Source organism: Xenopus laevis, chromosome 4S, assembly GCF_017654675.1.
Source record: "Xenopus laevis strain J_2021 chromosome 4S, Xenopus_laevis_v10.1, whole genome shotgun sequence".
In the NCBI taxonomy this organism is placed as follows: Eukaryota; Metazoa; Chordata; class Amphibia; order Anura; family Pipidae; genus Xenopus; species Xenopus laevis.
This window is the reverse complement of record NC_054378.1, coordinates 7,904,490-7,932,482: the sequence shown is the minus strand read 5'-3', so window position 1 is coordinate 7,932,482 and position 27,993 is coordinate 7,904,490. Positions and strand designations below refer to the sequence as shown.

Genomic DNA, 27,993 nt, shown 5'->3' with positions numbered 1-27,993 from the left:
TCCCCATAATCAATTCAAATGGAAGACTCCAATCAGAGAGGCTAATAGAATCTGTTTTTATTATTAATATTATCATTATTTAACAGATAAACTAAAAGAAGCCGACAGTATTTTTGCACCCCAATGAGGGGCGAGCATCCGGCTTTCCCCCGATCCCCGTGAAGCGGGGAGAGAAGTTGTTGCCCAGGATGGGGCGGGAGACCGGATCCAATTCCGGAGCCTCGTATCTCTCCAGCCCAATCATCCGACTCCGGAGCCTCAAACATTTCTTGGAAAAACCACCGCAAAATAAAAGAGAAGATGCAAATGTTTCCTCGGAATAAGAGAATGAACCTGCCGCCCATGATGAGAAGAAGGGGATGAATAAAGGAAGGAAAAGGAGAGGAAAGAAAAAAAAGAGACAAACGCAAGACACAAAATAAAATTAAGGTGATGCTCGGTGCAAGTTTCTGCTAAAGAGAAGAGCGAGGTTTGCTCCCCCTCAGGCGGGGGGTATAACAGGCAGTGCTCCCTTCCTACACCCCAAAAGCTGTCCTGAACCCCCTTCTCCCCTGTGCTGGGTCAGCTCTCGGTCGGGGGTGGGGCACGCTGGGAAGGGGCAGTGGTAGGACAGGAATTAGGAGATTAAGGGGGGGGGCTCATCTCTCCTTCACGTGGTTCTGTGCCTCCCCTGTAGCCCCCACCGCCTCCCTGTTTTCCTCCGAGAATAGGATTTCCGACAGGTCGTCCAGGACGGAGGTCTCCTTGGGGTCCAGCAGGCTGAATTCCCGCACGAATAAGAGGAAGTGAATAAAGAGAGTGTTTAAGTGTCCGTGCAGCTCCAGCACCGTGATTTCCTTGAAATGCGCCCAGTAGATGTGAGCCACAACGTGAAACAGGTACCGGCAGATCTTCTTCACCAACGACTCGAAGGAGCTAGGGAATTCCCTGCCTGCGGGAAAAGAAGGTCCCAAATATGAACCAATCAAAAAATAAACCTGCAGCTGAGCCACCAATCACCTGCCAGCAGATTCTATTGGAGGGGCAGGAATGGGAAACATGGAGGCCGATATAAATGTTTCAGATTCCAGACACTGTGCAAAATGTGTGCCATAGGCCTCTCTCTTTCCATCATACCTGGATCCCACATTTGAGGCGGACACCCACTTAAAGGGTAAGTAAAACTTTAAAATAAGTTAATGTAAAATTGAAGATGGTGCTATTCTAAGCTCTTTTGTCATTTACATTCATTATTTATTTATATTTAATTCCAAGATATTAAGGGATACATGTGCTGTTAAAATGAATGGATTTTGTTACAACAGCGCCACCTGCTGGTCAGTTTCCCACCAGTCTGACCAGCAAGTAGTCAAGGAAGTTGTCAGGAGAAAGAAAGAGGCTGCTCTGATGTTCTTCTGCTTAGGAATAATATTAGAAAACTTTTTCTCACATCTTTCCTAAGCAGAAGAACATCAGCCTCTTTCTTTCTCCTGACAACTTCCTTGACTACTTGCTGGTCAGACTGGTGGGAAAATGACCAGCAGGTGGCGCTGTTGTAACTAATGTCATTCATATTAACAGTGCAAGTATCCTTTAATATCTTGGAATAAAATATAAATAAATAATGAATGTAAATGACAAAAGAGCTTAGAATAGCACCCTCATCAATTTTACATTAATTTATTTTAAAGGTTTACTTATCCTTTAAGAAAATCAATGTGGCATCTCTCAATCAGCATCAGTGGCAGTATGCCGAAGCCTTACGTGTTTTACTGCCTCCAAATGTCTAGAAAATCTGGCTGCTTTATGTCCAACAACCCTTGATAAGTCCAAGAAGCAAAATTAAAGGGAAAGTAATGACTGGTACTAACCGTATTTGGTGGGGAAGACATCCTCATCCGTCACCAGCTTCTGTATAGAGCTCATGACGAAATCAATGTACTGTGGGGCTGTGCATTTTACCTTCTTACCCCGCTCATCATACCAGTAGTATTGTCTGTAATGGGGGAAAGCAGAGGGAAAGGTGTATCATATTGGGGAGTATCAATATAAAGCAAATAAACCGGCCTGAGCTAAACAGATTAAAGGAGGATTCAACCATGAACTAAAAAAATACTACCCAAAGTAGACCCCCATCCCTCCTACCCCCAGCCTGTTATCCCGGTGAAATGCCCCTAACTTTTTACTTACCCCTCGGTGCAGATTCAGGGATCAGAGTTCATGGCAGTAAGCACTGCGTATCTTGACAGCGCTATATAAATAAATGATGATGATGATGGCAGCCACCTTCCGGGTCTTCCGTTAACTAACAACGAGACTGGCGTGGTGGAAGAAGACACGAAGACCCGGAAGATGGCTGCCTTGAACTCCGATCCCTGAATCTGCACCGGGGGGTAAGTAAAAAAATTAGGGGCATTTGCTCGGGGTAACAGCTAGGCTGGGGGGGGGAAGGTCTATCTGTTAGTGATGTGTGGGCCGGCACGGTTTACCCGCGGGTCGGGCAGGTTTGGGCCGACCTTGCCTGCTTCTTCGCAGCTGGCCGGCAGGTGTGGGTTGAGCTCTTCTCCTGCTCTCCGGGTTCGTCTTTTATAAATGCTGCACCTGCTCGCCCCGCCCTTTTTGTGACATCATTGGCGGGGCGGGTCTATGAAAGCAACGAAGAAGCGCAGATGCTGGCATTTAACGGCGGGCGGGTTAGAGTCGGGTGCGTGTCGGGGAAATCCCGACCAGCTCATCACTACTATGTAGGGTAGGGTTTTTTTTAAATAAGGGGTTTCTCCTTTAATCAAAGGCAATTATTTTGGGGGACGGGGACACAAACCGTTTAACAAGCATTAGGACATGCCCCCTGAAATGCTGCACTTGATTGGGTTTCACCCAGCATATATTTGCCCTGTGGAGGTTTAGTTGGTATCAAGACTCCGCCCCCTATCAGCAGACCTACATTACTAAGGAAGGCAATGGCGTGCTGGTGGGAATACTCACGTATTGCAGGCGGCCATAGTCTGGCAGGTTTCCCCCGTGCAGAATTCGGAGATGGTGCTGTACTGAAGGTTAATGTGGTTGAAGAAAGTCGTAACTGAAATACAGAGGGAAAAACACATGAGGAAAAAGCAAAACACTAGGGGGGGGCAATGCTGGAGCGAGTCTGTGCCCTTAGATCATCAAAGAGCATTTATGTGTTGCCCTTACAATGGTTGAGTTCACTTTTATTATGTTATAGAATGTCCATTTCTAAGCAACTTTAAAATTGGTCTTCATTCTTTATTTTTTTTATCAATTTTTAATGATTTGCCTTTTTCTTCTGACCCATTCCAGCTTTCAAAAAGGGGTCACTGACCCGTCTAAAAAAACAAATGTTCTGTAAGGCTACAAATGTATTGTTATTGTTACTTTGTATTACTCATCTTTCCATTCAGTCCCTCTCCTATGCATATTCCAGTCTCTTATTCAAATCAGTGCGTGGTTGCTAGGGTAATTCGTACTATAGCAACCAGGTGGCTGAAATGGCGAACTGAAGAGCTGCTGAATAAAAAGCTCAATGACTCAAAAACCACAAATAATAAAAAATGAAGAGCAATTGCAAATTATCTCAGAATATCACTCTGTACATCATACTAAAAGTTAATTTAAAGGTGAACAACACCTTTAAGCAGAAGGCACAGCGCTCAGAGATACAACAAAGCCCTGTAGGTGATCAGTTATCCGGAATTCCATTATCCTGAAAGCTCCGAATTACAGAAAAGCAATCTCCCATAGACTCCATTTCTCTGTAATATTAAAACAGTAGTTTGTACTGGATCCCAACTAAGATATAATTAATCCTTATTGGAGTTAAAACCAGCCTATTGGGTTTATTTAATGTTTATATGATTTCCTAGTAGACTTAAAGGGGTTGTTCATCTTCACACAACTAGTTGTTTTCAGATAGATCACCAGAAATAAAAGACTTTTTCCAATTACTTTCTATTTTCTATGTGTCGCCGCTTTTCTAATATTGAAGTGTAAAGTGTAATTTTTCACCTTTTGAAGCAGCTCTGGGACTGGGGGTCGCCGACCCTGTAAACTGTTCTAAATTGATACATTTAGTTGATACATTTCTTATCTTTGTCCCTGCTGAGCAGAATCTCTGGGTTTCATTACAGGCAGCTGTTAGAATTGATACAATAGTTGCTGATACTCCAGAGATGCTGCTGAGAAATGGATCAACTAAATGTTGCAAAATTGTAACAGTTCGGAGTCTGAACCTGAATTACTGAGCTGCCAGACTGAAACACCAGAGACAGGAATGTTCAAACTTGAACTTAGATTTTGGAAAAACGGGAAAAAATAAATAATGGAAGGTAATTGAAAAAAGTCTATTTCTGGAGAACAAATTGAAAAAAGTGTTTGGAAGGTGAACAACCCCTTTAAGGTATGAAGATCCAAATTAAAGAAAGATCCATTATCCAGAAAGCCCCAGGTCCCGGGCATTCTGGATAACAGGTCCTGTTCCTGTACAACAGGATGAAAGCAACATAATACAGTGCAAGTGTGAGGGAGCCACTTACTGTTACTAGCCAGCCACTCATTCAGGTCGATTTCCTGGGGCAAGGTCACCAGCTGCTTGAATTCCACGTCAGTGACTCGGACTCGGGTGTATTCTGGCTCCAGGTACAACTTCTTTTCCTCCGACGCTGGTTTCTTCCCATTCGGCTTTCCTTTCGATTTCCTGCAGGCGACAAAAGAACGACACTTTATATGGGACTGTCTGGATAGTTTAATAGGGGGACGGTACATATCTCCCAGAATGCTCTATGAGACACAGAATGTAAAGATGCTGTGAACAATCTGCAGTTAATTAGCACTGCGGGCGTGGGAGTGATGTCATCACCTGGGAGGAGGGATCTAAAGCAGGAAGTGAGTGTGTGAGGTCACTAAAGCTGGCCATACACAGAGAGATCCGCTTGTTTGCCAATGTTGCCAAACGAGTGGATCTCAACCCGATATGTCCACATTGAGGTGGGCGATATCAGGCTGATCCGATCGTGGGCCCTAGGGCCCAACGTTCGGATCAGAATTGAAGCAATACGGGCGGTCGGATCGCGGGACCACATCAACAGACGGGATTTTTACCCGACTTTCGGCCAGATATCGATCAGGGAAGCCCGTTGGAGGGCCCCATAAACGGGCGAATAATCTGGTGACTCAGCTTTACCAGCCTGTGTATGGCCAATTTAAGGGAGGTCTGTGAAAAGAAGAGTTTGGGATACCCGCCTGAGACAAGTCTCTGGGAGACTGAGGTTGGGACTAACTGCCGAAGAGTTGCTGAAAAGAGGAAGACAACGGCGGCCAGTGGGCCAGTTAAAAAGGCTATTCTGATTAATAAGCACAAGTAGTACTAGTGATGTAAGGGCCGACCTGATAACCACGGATCGGGCAGGTTTGGGCTAGGGATTTGGGGGCCGAACCCTCAAAACCTTCGCCAAAGATTAGGCCGAATTCAGAACCGAACCCAAATTTGCATATGCAAATAAGGGGTGGGAAGGGGAAACCGTATTTTACTTCCTTGTTTTGACAAAAAGTCATGCGATTTCTCTCCCCGCCTCTAATTTGCATATGCAAATTCGGATTTGGTTCAGCAGGGCAGAAGGATTAGACCGAATCCTGCTGAATCCTGGATTGGGTGCATCCCTAGTTTGGGCCGACCTCAAACTCCTCTTCGTGGGTGGCCACCTTCAAATGCTGCCTTCGGGCTTTATAGCCACGCGCCTGCTCGCCCCACCCCTTTTGTGACATCATCAGTGGAGCGGGTCCATAAAAGGAACCCGGAAGTCGGATACGGGCAGCATCGGGCTGAGGGAGTGTGGGTCAAGGTCAGGAAAAACCTGACCCGCACATCACTAACTTGTACATTTCTGTTCATTCTGTTGATTGGCCCGGGAGTACATATAGAAGTATATACGCTAAAGGGGTTATTTATTAAACCCAAAAAATTTGTGTTTAAAATCCAAATTTTTAGTTGAAAAAAAAAAAAAGTCTGATTCCGAAAATCCTGCATCTCAGAATTGCCAAGGTTGTATTTAAGTCAATGGAAGAAGTCCCGAAGATATCCTGATCTGGGCTGGGTTTTGCGCAAAAATCTGAAGATTTGTGGTTTTTGAGCAAAAATTTTAAAAATATGATATTTTTGGTGGAAAATCCGAAAAATTAGTTAGATTCTGGGTTTTTTTTCTCAATTTTTTTCTGGGTTTTTTTCCTGCACAGGAAATTTTCTGGAAAATGTATTGATAAATAAGGGTAAAAACCTGTGCGGATTTGGTGCGGAGTACTTTTCAGAAAATAATGCGATACATTTGATAAATGGGCCTCTTAGTGTAAAGGCCAGCTGCACTGCTGATCCCGGCATTATAGCATGGTGACTGGCAGTGACGGGGTTAAAGGACGGGATACTTTCCTACGCCTTATTTCTCACGGAGAAGTCTTTGCCTTAAAAGGAATCACAGAGACGCCACCGAATCCCTGAGACATGGGAAGGGAGGGGGATAGGGGGGCAGTGCCCAGGCATGTTGTACATACCACACACACACACAGCAAAACACACACAGGAAATGGGCGGGCACACACACACACACACACAATGGGCACAGACTGGCACAAAGCTCAGTACAGAAGCCTGAGTTGCCGCAAGCAATCTAGGAAGGAAGTAGAAGTGCCAGACTTCCTAAACTGACAACCACATTCAGCCAGCACAATGGCTTCCCCATACTGCCATACCAGAACTGAGAGCACCCGGGGGAGACATAACATACTCACAGACGACACTGGCACTAATAAACCCCGCTACAGCCCATGCAGGTCATTTCATAGGAAACTGCCGCCTGTGTATTGGTTGCCGGGGGTTACTAGAACTGATAAGCTCCACTGGCACAGAGTCTGATGGGATCGATGGACAATCTCTGCTCAGCACTAAGTGCTATATAAAGGAAAAATAAAACTTGGTTACAGTTCATGTCCCCTTGTTAGAGCTACCGACATGATACGGACATAAAAGAAGTATTTATGATCATTCTCCATTAGTCTTCAGCCCACCCTTCTATTGCAGTGGGTTTTTAGAAGCATCTCTAAATAAATTCATATGGAAGCTGCCATGTTTTTCTTGGCCTGTGTTGGGCCCCAAGGTCAGGAGGGTTAGTGGTGAATGTACTAAGGCTCTCAGGTAAGGCTGACTATGTACAAAGCACATGTGTGTCCCCATGGCAGACAGAGCCAGGAAATGAGAATGGACACAACTTACAATAGGATTAAAGAGACTAATTGGCATCAGGGAAGGCTTAATTTCCCCTTTAATTCCACCGGCTGAGACCAAGCCCAGGATGGTGAATAAGCCTGACTAACACGGCATCATGGACTCACCCTATGACTCCGCCCACCCACTCAGCAGCCTATGGCATGATCAGAAGGGGAGGGAGGGGAAAGTAAAGGTGTATCTTCTGCAATGTAGGTCTCCACTACAGTAAACTATTCCAGTAACATCTATTCATTATATATATCACAGGAATGAGTTATGGAGCCATGTACAGGTATGGGATCAGTTATCCAGAAACCCGTTATTCAGAAAGCTACAAATAATGCAATGGCTCCCATAGACTCCATTTTATCCAAATAATCAAAATTTTGAAAAATGATTTCCTTTTTCTGTGTAATAATAAAACAGTCGCTTGTACTTGATCCCAACTAAGATATAATTAATCCTTATTGGAAGCAAAACCAGCCTATTGGGTTTATTTAATGTTTACATGATTTTCTAGTAGACAAAGCAAATTACGGAAAGATCCGTAATCCGGAAAACTCCAGGTCCCGAGCATTCTGGATAACAGGTCCCATTCCTGTATCAGGAACTGAACTCAATGCTGCTTGTGTGTCCCATGTAGCTGCTCCCAATGCACAGAGACCCCTTTATAAATCCAGACGCACCTCTTCCCCTCCCCCGGCTCCTTCACTTACCCGTGTCTATACTGTATATTCAGCCAAGCTGCTCCGGCCTCTAATAACAGAGAGGCTTCTGGGAGTTCTACAAAGAATCACAATATGGCCGCTGCCAATCACCCATGTGCTATAATAACCCAGGTTATAGACGAGGAACCTATTCTACGCATCTTTTCAGTTGGTCGCAGTTTAGTATGGCTATCTTGCCTCCACCTGGGAGTCACTGACCCCGGTAACTAGAGACGCCTCCAGTTCAGGATTCAGTTTGGGATTTTCATCAGGATTCAGTCGAATCCCCGTGTCTGGCTGAGCCAAATCCGAATCCTTAAATCATGTGACTTTTCATCACATGATCAAGGGAATTGAGAATCTTGCATACAGTTCTTTTTTAACTCTTCCTTAACCTAATTTGAATATGTAAATGAGGGGTCGGATCTGGTTCAGGAATTGATAGAATCCGACATGAAAGATTCTCGATTACATGCAAAATAGTGGATTCAGTGCATTTCTACCGGCAACCAAAACACAAGTTTTAAAACGAAGGTGGAATTCTGATTGGTCGCTGTGAGTTACTGGACTTGCCCTCTTTTAGCAAATAAGCCTGAGCCCAAGTCAACTGCTCTGAGTCACACTTTAATGGCAGAAGTCCTGAGTGTGGCTCAGTGTGGGGTTCCTTTTGTCACTGTGTGTGTGTGTGAGTGTGTGAGTGTGTGTGTGAGTGAGTGTGTGTGTGAGTGAGTGTGTGAGTGAGTGTGTGAGTGTGTGTGTGAGTGTGTGTGTGAGTGAGTGTGTGTGAGTGTGTGAGTGTGTGAGTGTGTGAGTGTGTGAGTGTGTGAGTGAGTGTGAGTGAGTGTGAATGAGTGTGTGAATGTGTGTGTGAATGTGTGTGATTGAGTGTGTAAATGAGTGTGTGAATGAGTGTGTGTGAGTGTGTGTGTGAGTGTGTGAGTGAGTGTGTGTGTGAGTGTGTGTGTGAGTGTGTGTGTGAGTGTGTGAGTGAGTGTGTGAGTGAGTGTGTGAGTGTGAGTGTGTGTGTGAGTGTGTGTGTGAGTGTGAGTGTGTGAGTGAGTGTGTGAGTGTGTGAGTGAGTGTGAGTGAGTGTGAATGAGTGTGTGAATGTGTGTGATTGAGTGTGTGAATGAGTGTGTGAGTGTGTGTGTGAGTGTGTGTGCGTGTCAATTGGGGGGGTCTGAATGTGTTGGATTAGTGAAATGAACCCCACACTGTGAGAGCACACACTGCTCCTGCTTTCCCTAACACTGTATCAGGGGATGCTTATAGCAACGGCACTTCCCCTTTAACAAGTCTTAAAGCTGCCCCTGGAGGGGTCACATTTGAATCTGTTAATCAGTAAAAGGGATACGGACACAGTAGGACCCCGAGGACTGGAAGTAGCCTGTGTTCTGGGGCTAGTATATCCCTGAAATGTAGACAAAGGAGCAACTGTCAGGCCTTGGATATGTCACTTCATAAAATAAGCAAAAATTTGTGTCAGTATCTCTTTAAGGCGACACTATGAAATGTGTCTATACTTCAGGGCTGCCATAACAATACATAATACATAACAATACACAATACATAACAATACATAACAATACAAATGGCTTCTAGGCAAGGGCAGCCCCATCCTTATTAACACAAAGCAATTAAACCACAGCTATAGAGTAACTACACCAAAGCCTGTGGGTTGTTACAAGCTGTTTGACTCTAGAGTGTCAGCTCCATTGGGCAAAGTCCATTTTTAAATTGACTTTTAGTATGTTATAGAATGGCCAGTGCTAAGCAGCTTTTCAATTGGTCTTCATTATTAATTTTGTATATTTTCTTCTGAATCTTTCCAGTTTTCAAAATAGAATCACTGACCCCTTCTAAAAACAAATGCCCTGTAAGGCCACACATTTATTGTTATTGCTGCTTTTTATTACTCCTCTTTCTATTCAGGCCTCTCCTATTCATATTCCAGTCCCTCAATCGAATCAGTGGATGGTTGCTAGGGGAATTTGGACCCTAGCAGCCAGATGGCTGAAATTGCCAACTGGAGAGCTGCTGAATAAAAAGCTAAATAACTCAAAAACCACAAATAATAAAAAATGAAAACCAATTGCAAATTGTCTCAGAATATCACTTTTTGCATCATACTAACAGTTAATTTAAAGGTGTACAACCCCTTTAAGAAAAAACATTTAAAGGGCAGGAGAGACAGACGCATTCCATGCACAACGGAGAGATATGCGCTACAATCAGCACAAACGGATGCCCAGGCGCAGGTTAAACTAAGGAGTGGCTCTGTAATCAGTAATACAGAAATAATACACAATACTACTACTAACAACTCAGTACATCTTCATACTGATCAGGGTTCTGACACTGAACTACAACTCTCTGCAGCTCCCAGCGGGTTAACTAGACTAAAGCAATACATTATATGCATATCTGCAGAATATAGGGCAAGTTACTATTAGAAGCCTTACCCCCAATCTATGGTTAGCATCACATGTACCATAAAAGCCCTTGGCAGGAGCAGACGGCACTAGGACCCAACAGCTCGGCGAGTAACTGTCGACATGCCTAGAGCTTACAGACTTGCTGACAGTTAGAAGTCCTACCTTAACACTTTTCCAACTGCCTGCAGCACCATCTTGCAACTGAATCCAGATTTGGGGCTGCTGGTGAGAAGGGCTCTTTCTGGGGAGAGTGGCATGGGGTCCCCCAGCATCCTCACAGCAGCCAGGGGGTGTCCCTCCAAAAAGCACAGCTCACTGACACAACCTGCTCCCAAACTTCTGGCCACATACAGGAGAGGGGGATAACCACGCCCACCCTGACGCCCAGCCCAGCAATCAGCCAATGGCTGGGAGAGGAGGGGAGAGGGAGGGAGCCAAGGAGAAAAACAAACAGGCTGAAAGGTCCTATTCATAGAGAGGAGCAGGAAGATCAGGAGAGGCCCCCCAGCAGCACTAGCACATAGATGCAAGGAAACATATAACACTTGTTTTACGGGAAGAGAGGAGTCTCTGTGCCAGCAGGAGGGATAGAAAATATATACAAAGCAACACAACGACACTACAATCCCCCCACAATACACACAAGTAACACTCACCCGTTCCCTGGGGCTCCTATTTACAGTGGAGAAAGGGAATGTACCATACACAGAGCAATGGGGGTCTATATACAGAATGCGCCACATGTATATACAGTGAAATCTCAATTTTACATCCCCTCATTTTCAGTTTTCCCTCATTTTACATTGTATACATTATGCATCATACTTTTCCCTGATTTTACATTTTCCTGGATTTTACACCATTTTCTTCTGGTCCCTGGAAAGGGGGTTCTAGTGTGTGTGGTGTGTGTATATATATATTAGGGATGCACCAAATCCACTATTTTGGATTCAGCCGAAACCCCCAATAGTTCGGGAAAGATCTGGCTGAACACCGAATCTGAATCCTAATTTGCAAATGCAAATTAGGGATGGGAAAAAACATTTTTACATCCTTGTTTTTTGACAAAAAGTCACGTGATTCCGCTCCCCTAATTTGAATATGCAAATTAGGATTTGGATTCGGTTCAGCCAGGCAGAAGGAATCGTCCGAATCCGAATCCTGCTGAAAAAGGCAGAATCGTGGCCGAATCCCGGACTGAATCCTGGATTCGGTGCATCCCTAATATATATATATATAGCAAAAAGAAGACCAAAGGCGGAGTGCTGCCCCTACGAAGATATATATATATATATATATATATATATATATATATATATATATATATATATATTTTTTAGGGATGTACCGAATCCAGGAAGCCTTCTTCCCTTTGCATATGCAAATTAGGATTCAGTTCGGTATTCGGCCGAATCTTTTGCGAAGGATTCGGGGGTTCGGCCGAATCCAAAAATGGTGGATTTGGTGCATCCCTAATATAGATATATGTCTAGCAAATAAAACATGCACTTGGCTGTTGAGTAATACAGTAAAGCAGCCCAGACAGTTCTAATATAAAGAGCACCCATGTGACCTGAGTGTAACTGGCCTATAGAAACAGCACCTGGTGCAGGATACAAGTGCAGACACTGTGTGTGCAACAGGAATAGAATCCACCCACAAGCCAGCAGCTGTGTCAGGCATAGGGTGGCAGTGCAACATGAAGGTGGGCGGCACATGCATGTCTATGTACTCAGCGGCATGTTTAGATCTGTGCAAGGTGTGGTGCGTTTGCGTGTGCATCCACTGTAACGTCAAAACAGCACATACTGCGATTGTTAAAGGAGTGGTTCACCTTCAAACAACTAGTTGGGTTCCAGACAGTTCACCTGAAATAACAACTTTTTCCAATTACTTTCTATTTTCTATGTGTCACCGTTTTTCTAATATTGAAGTGTAAAGTGTCATTTTTCACCTTCTAAAGCAGCTCTGGGAAGGGGGGTCGCCGACCCTGTAAACTGTTATAAATTGATACATTTAGTTGATACATTTCTTATCTTTGTCCCTGCTGAACAGAATCTCCGAGTTTCATTACAGGCAGCTGTTAGAATTGATACAATAGTTGCTAATACTCCAGAGATGCTGCTGAGAAATGAATCAACTTAATGTTGCAAAATTGTAACAGTTCGGAGTCTGAACCTGAATTACTGAGCTGCCAGACTCAAACACCAGACACAAAGCTTTAAATTTAAACTTAGATTTTGGAAGAATGGTAAAAAAATAAATAATGGAAAGTAATTGAAAAAAAAGTCTTTATTTCTGGGGAACAGTTTGAAAACAACTGAACTGAAAAAAGTGTTTGGAAGGTGAACAACCCCTTTAAAGGAACAGTTCAGAGTAAAAATAAAAACTGGGTAAATAAATAGCCTGTGCAAAATAAATAATGATTCTAATATAGTTAGTTAGGCAAAAATGTAATGTATAAAGGCTGGAGTGACTGGTTGTGTAACAGAACATTACTTCCTGCTTTTCAGCTCTCTAACTCTGAGTTAGTCAGTGACTATAAGGGGGGCCACATGGGACATAACTGTTCAGTGAGTTCCCCCCCCCCCTCAACCAATTGGTTGAAACCCAAAGAGAGCTGAAAAGCAGGAAGTAGTGTTCTGGCTATTATGTTACACATCCAGTCACTCCAGCCTTTTTTACATTACATTTTTGCCCAACTAACTATATTAGAATTTTTTTTTCATTTCAACAACCTATCTATTTACCCAGATTTTATTTTTATGCTGAACAATTCCTTTAAAGGACAAGGAAACCCACCCATATCACTTTTTAAAAAGTGACAACAAAAGCTGCCCACTTTCCCCAAACATGCGCTTTCCTCCGTTCAGCAGCAAGGGAGCGCAGGAGTAGACGCATTCAATTATTGTGAAGGGGTCTGTACTCACACGCATGTATAAACCAAATGCAGGTGAAATGCAACATGCTGCGTTACACCTGCGTTTGGCAATTACATGCGTCTGTGTGAGTACAGCCCCCTTCACAATAATTGAGTGCGTCTATTCCTGCGGCTGAACAGAGGAAAGCGGAAACGCAGGGGAGTGCAGGTAAAAACGCTCATCTGTAAGAGCCTTTATGTGCAGCCATGTAGCATGCATGTAAATGAATTGCTAAATAACCATGCAGGCTGTGGATTCCATTTGCGTTCGGTTTTAAAGGGGTGAGGTGGAAACCCAATGTCTGGAACCAATGTGATCATGATATTAAATCTTTGTATCCCTGGCACTTGTATAGTCAGGCTTTTATGTACTTACTAGATTGTAGTAATTAGCGATTCATTTAGATGCATGCTGCATGGCTGCACATAAGGGCTCATACACACAGGTGGTTTTTCCTGCGCTCCCCTGCGTTGTGATTTCTTCCGTTCAGCCGCAGGGGAGAGCAGGAGTAGACGCACTCAATTATTGTCAAGGGGGTTGTACTCACACAGACGCATGTATGCGCCGAACATACGTGAAATGCAACATGCTGCGTCCCACCTGCGTCTGGCACTTACATGCGTCTGTGTGAATACAGCCCCCTTCACAATAATTGAGTGTGTCTACTCCTTCGCTGCCATGCAGCTGAACAGAAGAAAGCGCAACGCAGAAAAGCGCAGGTAAAACCGCTCGTGTGTAAGAGCACAAAATCAGTTCAGTCCGCAGCATGCATCTTAATGAATTGCTAAATAGTCATGCAGGCTGTGGATTCTGTATGTGTTCCGTTTTAACAGGGCGAGGTGGGAACCCTATCTAGACGGCAAAAGGAGGGTCGTGACAATGCCCAAATGGGGCAAACACCTTCTTGGTGGAAAGAATCAGCAATAAGTGCACTGCGATTATTATCTGTATATACTTTCCCATTGTTTAAATGGAAACTAAAAAAGGGGACTCCGCCCATAAACTTATTTTTTTTATATTATGGAAGAAAATATACATTCAGTAAAAAGAAAAATCACCAGTTATCTGGTGTTTACATTCTCTGCTGGTTCTGACTCTTGAAACAATCTAGCAGAAGCCAGTTGCCTAATAGACCTGGAAAGGAATGGACTTCTACAAATGTTGGTTTTTTTCCCCCTCGGGAAAGAGAACAGAAAGAGTTAAACAAATACAGATTTCAATGTCAATTACATTTAAAAAATACCTTTAAAACTACAGATAATGTCTATCTGAAACTTGCTTAGATCTTTGCGGGTTTGTACAGAAGGAATCTTTCAGCCTAGCTAGTAGGTGATTTAGATGAATGCTGCAGACTGCACAGATTTTTGGCCAGCATGCAACTGAATTAGTGTCTAAATTACATGCGTGGATTTACCATGAGCCTGCATTTAAAGGGGTGGTTCAGCTTTAAGTTAACTTTTAACATGTTATAGAATGACTAAGGGCTCATACGCACGGACGTTTTTGCCTGCGCTCAATTGGCCTTCATTATTTTTTTTGTTATTTTTACATTATTTGCCGGACTCTTTCTGACTTTCAAATGGGGGTCACTGACCCCACCTAAAAACAAATGCTCTGTAAGGCTACAAATGTATTGTTGCTTCTTTTAATTACTCACCTTTCTATTCAGACCCTCTCCTATTCATATTCCAGTCTCTAATTCAAATCAGTAAATAGTTGCTGGGGTAATTGGGGCCCTAGCAACCATATGGCTGAAACTGGAGAGCTGCTGAATAAAAAGTGAAATAACTCAAAATCCATTAATAATAAAAAATGGAAACCAATTACTATATCATACTAAGGGCTCTTACAGATGAGCGGTTTTACCTCCGCTCCGCTTTCTTCCACGCAGGAGTAGTTGCAATGAATTATTATCAAAGTGTACTCACACAGACACATGTAAGGCATGTTGCATTTTACCTGCGTTCGTTGCATACATGCATCTGTGTGAGTACAGCCCAATTGATAATAATTCAGTGTGTCTACTCCTGCGCTCCCCTGCGGCTGAATGGAAGAAAGCAGAGCGCAGGTAAAACCCGATTGTCTGTAAAAGCCCTAAAAGTTAATTTAAAAGGTAACCATGCTCCATCTAGCAGCAAAACACAAGTGGCTGCATGTCAGGGAAGCTCTAGTGACCCTTGCAATCATGCAGCCTTCTGAATGACAGAAAAAACCCATAGTAACAAATCAGCTGTTCATAGTAAAGATTCATATCCACAGACAGTGTGTTTTATGAGCTCGTAGTAACATGATTTCAGTCTGCAATCTCGCAGATGCATCGAAAACATTTAGCTACCAACGAGTGATTAGTTCTGATCCATAAAGTGCCGTAAGATGAATGAAAGCAAAGGCCTGATTGGCTGTCATGAGCATCGGCTCCCACATAATGCCTTCCTCCCGTCAGTTTGATATCCTTGTATTACAAGTGTATTTGCACTTTACATCCCAGATTGGTGCAATGATACCCGTGTCCCTACACAAACTGTATAATGGCGCTTCAAAGAGAAAATGACAGGCACCGTTTATCATGTTTCTGCAGAATAGAAAAAAAAACCCGCTGCAATTCAGCAGAAGTAGTATAAAAAGAGGACGGAAAGGGGCCACTTATTGCCTGTAATAGACTGAGGATCTGAAGGGACACCCTTACTTCTGCACGGTGTAGGAGCCACTGCGCCTGATGCTCATAATAAAGGAAAGCAGCTTTGCAAACAGCTCCACAATGAAAAGCCTTCTGTCTCGTTGCTGTTATTCCAACCCCTCCACCAGGTGAGAGCCTCGCCCTTACTAATGGCGGCTAATTAATCCGTACTGCTCCAATTAGTCACTGGGCGGGAAATAATCCATCTGCAGGGCTGTTCATATAGAATAAAGACGGGGGTGCTGCATGGGGTGGGCTGGGTGCCCTGGGTTTTTATATATATATATATATATATATATATATATATATATATATATATATATACACACATATACACACACACACATACACAGAGACTGGCACTTTTCAGGAACAGGAGGGCAGAGAAGGGTTAAAGTAAAAGGCAGGAACTGCAGGGAGGGGAGGCAATGCCAGCCAGGGAGAGACACACCCCACCTGCTATAAATACTCAGCAGCAAAATATAGCCCAGCACAGTCCTGGGAGACACAGACCTGGAAAGTAAAAGAGCGAAACAGCGAAATCTTTCTCACATACAGGGCTGCATCCAACGGCCGACTACAAGTCCTCGCCTTGTACTGAGTCGCGTGGGATTTCTGCCAGTGACACCCGTCTGCACTCGTTGGAGTCGTGTCCTGTACAAAGAGCTGCACTAGAGACATACAGCCAAGCTGGATCTAACCAGGGGCAAGAGACCCATTTGCAATTTAAAGGGGAACTATCATGAAAATTTAATATAAAAGCATCATCATACTGAAATGAGAAACTTTCCAAATACAATCAATTAAATATTCTGTACTGTTTCTCAAATAATCACGTTCATCTGCACTATTCCTCTCTCAGCATCTATTTCTCTAAATGAAAGGAGAACTAAAGTTTAACTAAAGAAGTAGGCTAGAAATGTTTTGGGCTTCCATACCTGCCCAAGGCAACCAAAACCTTTTAGCAGTAAAGATCTGTCTCTCTAAAGATGCCCCAGTAGCTCCCCATCTTCTGCTGATTCACTGCACATGCTCTGTGCTGCTGTCACTTACTGAGCTTAGGGAGCCACTCACAATATACAGTACACATAGAATAGAAATGTCACAATATAAGGCTGATTAGTAATTAATACACATAATTACTACATGGCAGCACAGAAACCAGTGCAATTAGCATCAGAATTTAATAATCAGCAAAGCTGTAGCATCAGCTTATATTACAGCCAGGGAAGCTCATTTTCTGCTGGATAATTAGTGACGAGCCCTAAGCTTAGCTTCTCAACAGCCAATCAGAGCCCACTGAGCATGTGAGTGTCACAGACACTTTCCAAGATGGTGACCCCCTGTGACAAGTTTGAAGTCCTGGATCATTGCTGCTATTGACAAGCTCAAACTTTAGCCTCGTGCAATAAGTTCACTATATAAAATATGGCATTTTAGCCATATTTATTTTTAGAGTTTAGTTCTCCTTTAAGGAGTTGGGTGTCAAATAAATGATCCAATATATCTTATGGGGAGGGGGGAGGGGGGGGGCTTCCTTTCCTAGCAGATGTATTAGAGCTCACTCAAATAACTGATTCCAGTACCAACAAAATCTAACCAAATAACTGCCTTTTGCACAAATCCTGCATGTAGAGAGACATGATGTCTTGTGATTTTAATAGAGTGAGCTCTAATACATCTTCTAGGCAAAAGGAGCCCCCCTATAAGATAACAGCTGCAGGGAGAGGGATAGTGAACATTAACTTGATTATTTCAGAAATGGTACCGAATATTTAATTGATTGTATTTATAAAGTTTCTTATGTCAATATGCTGAAGCTTATATTAAATTTTCATTTTAGTGATAGTTCCCCTAAATGAACAGCCTATACACAGGGTTTGGAGCTCTTTCACTCTTTCTTAGTGTATGAACCGTCAGGACCAAGTACTACTATAGTTTATATAAACAAGATGATGTGTAGCCATGGGGGCAGCCATTCAAGCACAGGATACACAGTAGATAACAGATAAGTACTACTATAGTTTATATAAACAAGATGATGTGTAGCCATGGGGGCAGCCATTCAAGCACAGGATACACAGTAGATAACAGATAAGTACTACTATAGTTTATATAAACAAGATGATGTGTAGCCATGGGGGCAGCCATTCAAGCACAGGATACACAGTAGATAACAGATAAGTACTACTATAGTTTATATAAACAAGCTGCTGTGTAGCCATGGGGGCAGCCATTCAAGCACAGGATACACAGTAGATAACAGATAAGTACTACTATAGTTTATATAAACAAGATGATGTGTAGCCATGGGGGCAGCCATTCAAGCACAGGATACACAGTAGATAACAGATAAGTACTACTATAGTTTATATAAACAAGATGATGTGTAGCCATGGGGGCAGCCATTCAAGCACAGGATACACAGTAGATAACAGATACGTACTACTATAGTTTATATAAACAAGCTGCTGTGTAGCCATAGGGACAGCCATTCAAGCTCAGGATACACAGTAAATAACAGATAAGTACTACTATAGTTTATATAAACAAGCTGCTGTGTAGCCATGGGGGCAGCCATTCAAGCTCAGGATACACAGTAGATAAAAGATAAGTACTACTATAGTTTATATAAACAAGCTGCTGTGTAGCCATGGGGACAGCCATTCAAGCTCAGGATACACAGTAGATAACAGATAAATTCTGAATACTACAAAGCTTATCTATTATCTACTGTGTATCCTGTGCCTTTTCTCCTTTTTTAACTTTGAATGGCTGCCCCCCTGGATACACAGCAGCTTGTCTCTATAAACTACAGTAAAGTTTCTGAAGCAAACACACCAGTTTTACCAGTACAGGCCAATACTACATTATATTGCCATTCTTTTAAAATACTTTCAAATTGTTTTGGTGTTACTGTTCCTTTAAGGCCATTCACTTTCACACCAGCTTCTGTTAGTGAATATTTTAGTGCACTTTAACACCCAGTCTGGGTTTTTTTTTTTGCTTCCCCCAGGGTAACTGATTAGATAAAGGGCACTTGGGGAGATGTATTACTTGTTAGTGGCATGCCAATGGAATGAGAACTACATGCCTGTGAGAGCAGCACCACACCCCCTGCGAGTGCCTAGGAACACAATACAAAGAACACAATACAAGGAACACAAACACGGAGCTATTGTGGTAGAATCGCTGGTCAGGAGGTTCCTTCCTCTCAGTCTGTGACTAGGCAGAATATCGGGCTCCTGAGAGTACAAGCAGCAACCTACTAAGCACTCTGGTCTGTACAGCACTCTACTACCAGGTGTTGTTTTTACTACTACAGTAGTAACACAATCAAGCATTTTGTTTTATGGTTGTACTGCAGCACTTGTTCGTTGCTATTATTTACTACTCCACAATGGAGTATAACAAGGATATCAAATCTACAACGTGCATGGCTAACTTGTCCAATAATGTAAATACCTGCAGCAGGCTACACTTATTAGGTTGGGCATATTTAACAGAATACGCTTCAGCTCCCTAATGAGCATGCTCCGCTACAATCAGCAGAGCTTGGTTTACTGAACAGCTACTGGCAAGCAACAGAGGGAAGAATATTAAAATGAAATGTTTTCATACTGAAAATTATAGAAAGGAATTGAAAATCATCAGCTGTTTGAAACAAGTGAACTGAAAAAAGTATTTGGAAGGAGAACTTCCCCTTTAACGTCTGCTTTGAAGGCCAACAATCCAAGTGTCTCAGTCTTAAAGGAACAGTAACACCAAAAAAATGAAAGTGTTTTAAAGTAATGAAAATATAATGTAGTGTTGCCCTGCACTAGTAAAACTGATGCGTTTGCTTCAGAAACACTACTATAGTTTATATAAACAAGCTGCTGTGTTAGAGTCCTGCGCGGGTCCCTTTTTTGGAACCCGTACCCGCAACCTGCAATCCTCAACCCGGACACGCATTCTTACCCGCTACCCGACCCAGGTACCTTATCCGCAAACCGAACCTGCTGACCATCAAGAATCATGAAGTGCCATCATTGTAAACCGGAAGTGACATCATCTGAAGTAGGCGTTATCAGGAAAAAAAGGAGTAAAACAGGAAGTGCCATCATTGTAAACCGGAAGTGGCATCATCGGAAGTAGACGTGATCAGCAAAAAGGAGTAAAAACGCTATTGAGAAGACCCGCGGCCCAATCTGCGACCTGCAAACCAGCATCTATACCCGCACCTTCTACCCGCAACTCACAGGGTACCGCAAGTTTTTGGGTACCCGAGCCTCTGCTGGACTCTATGCTGTGTAGCAATAGCGGTAACTGAAAAAAGGCTATATGACACAGGTTAAATAGTGGATAACAGATAACACCATTATGTTCTACAGAGCTTATCTGCTGTGTAACCTGAGCCTTGTTTCCTTAGAATTGCTGCCCCCATTGCTACATAAGCTTATTTAAATAAACAATATTAGTGTTTCTGGAGCAAACACATCAGTTTTACCAGTGCAGGGCAACACTACATTATATTTTTGTTACTTTAAAACACTTGGTTTTTTTACTGTTCCTTTAAGGCCAACAACCCAAGGATTATTTCCCCTTATTTATCAATACATTTTCCCGAAAAAAATCCAGTTCAGGAAATACATCTAAAAAATCTTGAAAATCGTCTGAAAATTTGAATTTTTACGAATTTTTTGGATCTGAAAAATCTAATTTTTTTTGTGATTTTTGCCCGAAAACCATGAAATCTTCAGATTTCTGCACAAAACCCAGCGCAGATCAGGATATCTTCAGGACTTATCCCATTGATTTATATACAACCTCGGCAGGTCTGAGATGCCGGATTTTCGGATTCTGACTTTTTCCATCCTCGGGGTATACTAAATCACGAAAAATTCGAGGTTTTTTTCCCACTAAAAATTAGGATTTTTTAGTAAAAAAAAAACAAAAACTAAAATTTTTGGGGTTTTGGCATTCGTATTTTAATAAATAACCCCCAAGGTTCCTGAAGTTTCCCTGTCCTATTTTTAACAGAGTTGATTGGCATGCAGGGGTTATTCTAACATTGCCCTATGGGAGCTGTGAGAGATGGGAGTACTAATAACACCCCACTACTTTGTGTCTCTGCATTCACATCAGGGCAGCCATTGAAAACAATATGAAGCTGTTGGACACTAGGCTGCACTATATATTGTGAACTTGTCTTCTTTATCTACTTAAACAGTAAAAAAATATTGCTTGCGGTCCATAGCACCACCTTGTGACATTACAATGGAAACCTTTGCCTCCATTCCCTTAATTTTTAAAGGGATTGTTCACCTTTGAGTTAACTTTTAGTATGGTGTAGAGAGTGATATCCCGGGACAATTTGCAATTGGTTTTACTAGTGGTTTTTGGCTTATTTAGCTTTTTATTCAGCGATCTGGTTGCTAGGGTACAAATTAGCAACCTAGCAACCATGCATTGATTTTGAACAAGTGACTGAAATAAGAATAGTAGAGGACCGGAAAAGAAAGAGTAGCAATAACAATAAATGTGTAGCCTTACAGAGCATTTAGATGGGGTCAGTGACCCCCATTTGAAAGCTGGAAAGAGTCAGAAGAGAAGGCAAATAATTGAAAAAAAAAAAAAACATAAAAACAATAAATAATGAAGACCAATTGGAAAGCTGCTTAGAACTGTCCATTTAAGAAAATACTTAAAGTTAAAGGAAAATTTTACCCCCAATATTAATATTTAAGCAACAGACAGTTTATATCAAATTAAGTGGCATATTAAAGAATCTTACCAAACTGGAATATATATTTAAGTAAATATTGCCCTTTTACATCGTTTCCCTTGTGCCACCATTTTGTGATGGTCTGTGTGCTGCCTCAGAGATCACCTGACCAGAAATACTGCAGCTCTAACTAACAGGAAGAAGTGTGGAAGCAAAAGACAGAACTCTGTCTGTTAATTGGCTCATGTGACCTAAGAAGCATAGTTTGTTTATGTGCACCGTGAATCATACGATCCCAGGGGGAGGTCCTTATTTTTTAAAATGGCAGTTTTCTATTTATGATTAGCCAATGGCAAATACTATTAGAAAAGTATATTATTATGAAAATGGTTTATTTACATAAAGCAGGGTTTTACACATGAGCAATATCTTTTTATAAAGACCTACATTGTTTGAGGGTATAGTTTTCCTTTAACTAAAGGTTGAACCACCCCTTTACCATGCATGGAAGAAACCGTTCTGAGAAACCAGTCTGAGCTTCAAGGTCAACCAGAGACCCTCTACCCACATTGATTATCAGCTCCAACGCAATCCCATTCGATTTTAACCATTGGTAGGGGCACACAATCCAGCGGACCACTAAAGTGACCAATCTGAGCAGAGAACTTAATGCACTGTTGGTACACACCCTCCATGATGAAGCTCTTCCATATCTCATAAGCTCATATCTCATAGTAAAGAATGAAGACTATGGGCAGCATTTTCTACAGAGACGAATTAGACGTTGCCTCTGTCCTGCAACCTAACCTGATGTGAAGCTCCAGGGAACAAAATATGGACCTGCAGTGCCATAGGGTTTAACGACCTACTGAGCAATAGGATGTGATAAATCACATGACCTTAGCTGGGTTGTCTACTGTTTCATGGTCCTCACCACAGAGACCTTTAAAGCAGAACTAAAACAACTAAAGAAGTAGCTAGAAATGTTGTACATGATGTTTTGTGCTTCAGTATCAGCTCAAGGCAACCACAGCCCTTTAGCAGTAAAGATCTGTGTCTCCAAAGATGTGCAGGCAGTCCCCGGTACACCTATGAGACAGGGTCTGTGGGTTTGTTCTAAAAGGAGATGGAAAGGCTAAAAGTAAGTAAGCTTTATCAGAAAGGTCTATATAAATACACCAGAAAACCCTCAAAGTAATGCTGCTCTGAGTCCTCTGTCAAAAGAAACAGCACATTTCTTTCCTTCTATTGTGTACTCATGGGCTTCTGTATCAGACTTCCTGTTTTCAGCATAAACCTCCAGGGCTAGGGCTTGAGCATGCTCAGTTTGCTTCTCTCTCCCTCTCCACCTCCCTTCCTGCTGTAATCTGAGCCCAGAGCTATGAGTGAGCAGGGAGAAACTCAGACAGGAAGTGATGTCACACCAAGCTAATATGGCAGCTGCTATCCTAAACAAACAGAGAGAGCTTCTAGAGTGGTTTACTCAGGTATGGTAAAGCATTTTGCAGAATAAATATAATGTTATAGCTTGCACTATTGTGGCCAATCTATTGGCAATAAACTGCTTTGGTAGCTTTCCTTCTCCTTTAAAGGGGTGGATCACCTTTAAGGTAACTTTCATTATGTTATAGAATGGCCAATTCTAAGCATCTTTTCAATTGGTTTGCATTATTTATTTGTTACAGTTATTTGCCTTTTTCTTCTGACTCTTTGCAGCTTTCAAATGGGCGTCGCTGACTCCCTTCTAAAAAACAAATGCTCTGTGAGGCTACAAATGTATTGTTATTGTTAATTTTTATTACTGATCCTTCTATTCAGGCCTCTCCTATTCATATTAATGTCTCTTTTTACAGAATTACATAAAGATCCATTATCCAGAAAAACCCCAGGTCCGGAGCATTCTGGATAACCGGTCCCATAACTATAATTATTTTAACCTTTCTGTGCTCTGCAGTAGACAACACATGCCAGAAGGTATTGGGGCAGATGCTTTTTAAATGTTATTAAAGGTCAAGAAAACCATAGTATGTTACTGTAATATCCTCCATATGTAAGTATGAGTTGTAGGTTAGTATGTTGTAGGTTAGCATGAGTTGTAGGTTAGCATGAGTTGTAGGTTAGCATGACTCGTTGGTTAGCATGACTCGTTGGTTAGCATGACTTGTATGTTAGTATGAGCTGTATGTAAGCATGAGTTGTATTGTATGTAAGCATGAGTTGTATATAAGTATGAGTTGCATGTAAGTATGAGTTGTAGGTTAGCATGAGTTATAGTTAAGCATGAGTTGTATGTTAGTATGAGTTGTAGGTTAGTATGAGTTGTAGGTTAGTATGAGTTGTAGGTTAGTATGAGTTGTAGGTTAGTATGAGTTGTAGGTTAGTATGAGTTGTAGGTTAGTATGAGTAGTATGCAAGTATGAGTTGTATGTTAGTATGATTTGTATGTTAGTATGAGTTGTATGTAAGTATGAGTTGTATGTTAGTATGAGTTGTATGTTAGTATGAGTTGTATGTTAGTATGAGTTGTATGAGTTGTATGTAAGTATGAGTTGTAGGTTAGTATGAGTAGTATGCAAGTATGAGTTGTAGGTTAGTATGAGTTGTATGTAACTTGCGGACTCCCTTTATGACATGCACCCTGAATAAGAAACCATAACGCACAATTGCTGTCCCTCAATGAGCCTCATGTCACCAAAAAAACAGAAGTATTGTTAATAGAAAATAATACAATGCAATGCAAGCCAGTGCCTTCCCAGCAATGAAGTCTAAACATTCCCATTGCTCAGCACATCCAGTTAACTGCATGTCCAATAAATACTGAAGAGTGGGACGGGCAGCCTTAATGCACAAGTGTGTGGGTAGAAAGGAACCGATGCTGCTGGGACTTGGCACAAACAGGAGAATGACGGTGCATTCACTCGCAGGAAGGGAAGGATCAGTTAAACGGCGCTACTGCTCTCAGTGATGCCCGGGAAATGACAGTCCTATGTGCAGACTCCGCAACATAAACATCACAATCATCAGAAGGAAAACACAGTTGAAATAAGTTGAAAATGGCATTTGGTAACATGCGTCTAAAGGTCATCAAGGTTTCTCTAATATGTACTTAGACTTCTATTCTACTGGACTGCTGAAAAGCAATATTAAAGGAAACGTATAACCAGTCATTATACTCGCTTACCTGAGACGCCAGGCTAACATTTGAGCAGCCCCATTCCTTCTCTACTGGGGCCACACTGCAACTCAGACCTGACAGCTAGTGGTGGATACAGCAAAGCTGGCATCCACTGAATTAAAGTGATAATGTATTTACATTTAAATTAGTTTGCCCAGCACCAGCCAATGAAATATTTCTTATTTTCTCATATAAATCAGACTTTTATCTTACAGGTGCCTAGTGAGCCTGGCATTTGACCCCTGATAATCTTCTAAAACCATTGTCATCTAAATATAATCTAAATATAACCTAAATAGCTCATCTGCTGTGTGCTCTGCAAACAGGGGCTCTAACGGAAAATCCCATGTCTACCTATTTGATTCATTATATAAACCAGTCCATGGGGAGCAGGCGGATGTGGAAGTCCAAGGTATCTGTTCAGGCCCCTGTCTGCTTAGGGGCTCCATAGGCTACCATGTATAACATCATTATTTTTTATATAATGCAGCCTACGTGTGTCAGCTCATTCGATGGAAGGAGTTGGACAGCACTTATATAATCTATAATAGAGCTTCAGAAGCCAGCTACACGTGTTTACAAGCACATTATTTTTCACTTTCAGTCTTTAGTGTTACCGGCCCTTTAAATTAAAAGCAGGATGTGTGTGTGTGTGTGTGTGTGTCTGTCTGTGTATGTGTGTGTGTGTGTGCGTCCGTCCGGCGTCGGTGACCCTTAAAATGCTGCTGCTGTTGTTGTTGTTTTCCTCTACCAGTCTCTCATTTAGACTACTGCCTGGTTGTTAGGATAAACTGCACCCTAGCAACCAGATGTTGTAGAGCTAAATCATTTGAAAACCACAAAAAAAAGGCCAACTGCAAATTGCTCCTACTCCTGTCATTCATGTTCCATCAGACTTCAACACAAGTCATGAGGCACACGTCTCAACTGTTGCATCTGAACAACACGACATTGCTTTGCCACAGCCTGTTGTTATTCTAAATAACCATAAATATCTGCTTGACTAAAAACTTGTTCTGTTTTCAAACAGGAGGGAGGAATTTCAAACAGCTTAGGTGTGAACTGTACTGCCCTCCCTCGATCTTACCTGCCCGACCCACACAGGCTTAATGTGGCGTTATAAAGAGGGTGGCATTATAAAGAGGGTGGCATTGTAAAGAGGGTGGCATTGTAACGAGGGTGGCATTGTAACGAGGGTGGCATTGTAACGAGGGTGGCATTGTAACGAGGGTGGCATTGTAACGAGGGTGGCATTGTAACGAGGGTGGCATTGTAACGAGGGTGGCATTGTAACGAGGGTGGCATCGTAAAGAGGGTGGCATCATAAAGAGGGTGGCATCATAAAGAGGGTGGCATTATAAAGAGGGTGGCATTATAAAGAGGGTGGCATTATAAAGAGGGTGGCATTATAAAGAGGGTGGCATTATAAAGAGGGTGGCATTATAAAGAGGGTGGCATTATAAAGAGGGTGGCATTAGGAAAGGGTTACTATTTCTGGGCAGCACAGTAACCCTTTGTAATTAATTAAAGTACATTTGCCAAGAGAATTTCCTAGCACTCGGAAGAAGGAACGACGTATCCGAATTACACCTCGATATCCCCTTACACCAAGATTCAATGGGAGGTTATGCGTGACTCTTCGCTACTGTCCCTTCATCAAGCGATGGTTCCGTGATACATAAGATGATCCAAATTACTCTCAGCCAATAGGGTGCAAGTTAGATCCTCAGACAGCTACACAGTGGTGTAACTAGATGTTACTGGGGCCCACAGCAAAATAATTGTAGGGCCCCCAAAACATCAAGAGGTTTTAGGACCCCCTTGTTTTACCAATACATTATTTTGGGCCTCATGGGCCCCTATACCTCCTGGGCCTGCCTGCAGCCGCTGGGTCTGCTTCGTCTGTAGATACGCCCCTGCAGCTACAGTTCTCTGATTCAGGGAGTTGCAGAACAGAAACTGCTGTGGACTCAGAATCCATAGACTCCTGCTCGGATAAATATCAGTGTACATCCAATTGTTTTTTTGTCCGGTTCTTACAAGTTTTCTCCTTTGCTGCAGATCCTGCCCATGGCAACGTCACCCGGGCTACCAGATCTCTGCTGCACACCCAATACTGAATAGACGATGCTCCACACTGGGAAACCCTCCATCTACTACACCCAACAGATAAACCGCATGATCTTTACTGTATCTACAGTACAGGGGGTAAATATAGAGCAGAGATCCGTCCGACACTGCTCCTTGTTCAGCAGCCCGAGCACTTTCCATTCACAAGAGGGACAGGGGTGTTCTGACAAGTGCAGCTTATGGTTAAACACTCTGCATTAGATGCTTAGTGCAAGTTGCCTGCGGCTCTGTCAGTGAAAGCAAAGCCGGTGCTACAGTCGATAGGCCCTCCAGTTCCAAATCGCCAGCTCACCTGTCCCTAGTGCTGCAGACTGACAGATCCTCTGCACTCCCCATATCAATAAAGGAAAGAGATTTTGGGCAAACCCTCCCAGGGAAATGTCTCTATATTTGTCCATGTATTGAAATAGATTCAAGTTGCCCAATAACTGTCAGCGCAGCACTCACGTGTGATTGGATCTGACATTGCCCTTAGTTCTCCTGCAGTGTGAGAGCTTCAGCTGCTCCTCATCTACAACTTACAACCCTGGGTCTCTCAGTGCATGACGGGACTTGTAGTCAACAACTGCTACAAAACTGGCTGACAATGAATAAGCCGAGCCCTGCAGCCTATTCCCCAGTCTCACTGTCACACGTACAGGCGAGGGTCCCACTCAACCCATGTCCCGAATTCCTCTCATGTCCCCTCCTGTCACCCCTCCCATTGCCCTTCATATTAGAGCCTCTCCACCTGCTCCACCCCCTCAGGCTGCTCAGCCGGCTACATCCTTCCCACCTCCCCTCACACCGAATACCCGGCCGTCAGCAACTTACCCCATTAACCACTCCATATCTGCGGCCTACTCTGCCTCAGCTCATCCTCGGTCTCTCGCTCCCTCCTGCTCCCCCGGCTCCGGCTCGGGCGGAAGTAAACACAGCACCGCCCGGGGCACGCACGCTTCCGGGTCTGACGTCACCTAGCGGGGAAGCATGAGGAGGCGGGACTGTCACAA

General features: G+C 42.8%; 1 protein-coding gene across 4 annotated transcripts; it reads right to left on the bottom strand.

The window, feature by feature from the left end:
* Positions 1–42: 42 nt before the first annotated feature.
* Positions 43–27,964, bottom strand: LOC108715206 (MOB kinase activator 2). 4 transcript variants are annotated; one of them, XM_018260130.2, is made up of 5 exons: positions 27,815–27,964; positions 4,530–4,690; positions 2,965–3,058; positions 1,851–1,975; positions 43–931 (listed from the first exon to the last, which is right to left on the bottom strand). In XM_018260130.2, the coding sequence occupies exons 1-5, from the start codon at positions 27,829–27,831 to the stop codon at positions 639–641; spliced, it is 690 nt and encodes a 229-aa protein (XP_018115619.1). In that variant the 5' UTR covers positions 27,832–27,964; the 3' UTR covers positions 43–638. The 4 variants fall into 4 exon arrangements, with proteins under 4 accessions (XP_018115619.1, XP_041416825.1, XP_018115618.1 ...); XM_041560891.1 differs by lacking the exon at positions 27,815–27,964 and adding an exon at positions 26,737–26,867; XM_018260129.2 differs by lacking the exon at positions 27,815–27,964 and adding an exon at positions 15,999–16,220.
* Positions 27,965–27,993: the final 29 nt, after the last annotated feature.

What these genes read in the sequence shown, in the direction of transcription:
- LOC108715206 (XM_041560891.1), bottom strand. Translation starts at nt 26,852, where the DNA reads ATGGATTCTGAGTCCACAGCAGTTTCTGTTCTGCAACTCCCTGAATCA. An exon ending in GCTGCAGGCAGGCCCAGGAG is followed by an intron (nt 4,691 to 26,736) that starts GTATAGGGGCCC and finishes TGTCGCCTGCAG; the next exon opens with GAAATCGAAAGGAAAGCCGA. An exon ending in TGTCTTCCCCACCAAATACG is followed by an intron (nt 932 to 1,850) that starts GTTAGTACCAGT and finishes CTTTTCCCGCAG; the next exon opens with GCAGGGAATTCCCTAGCTCC.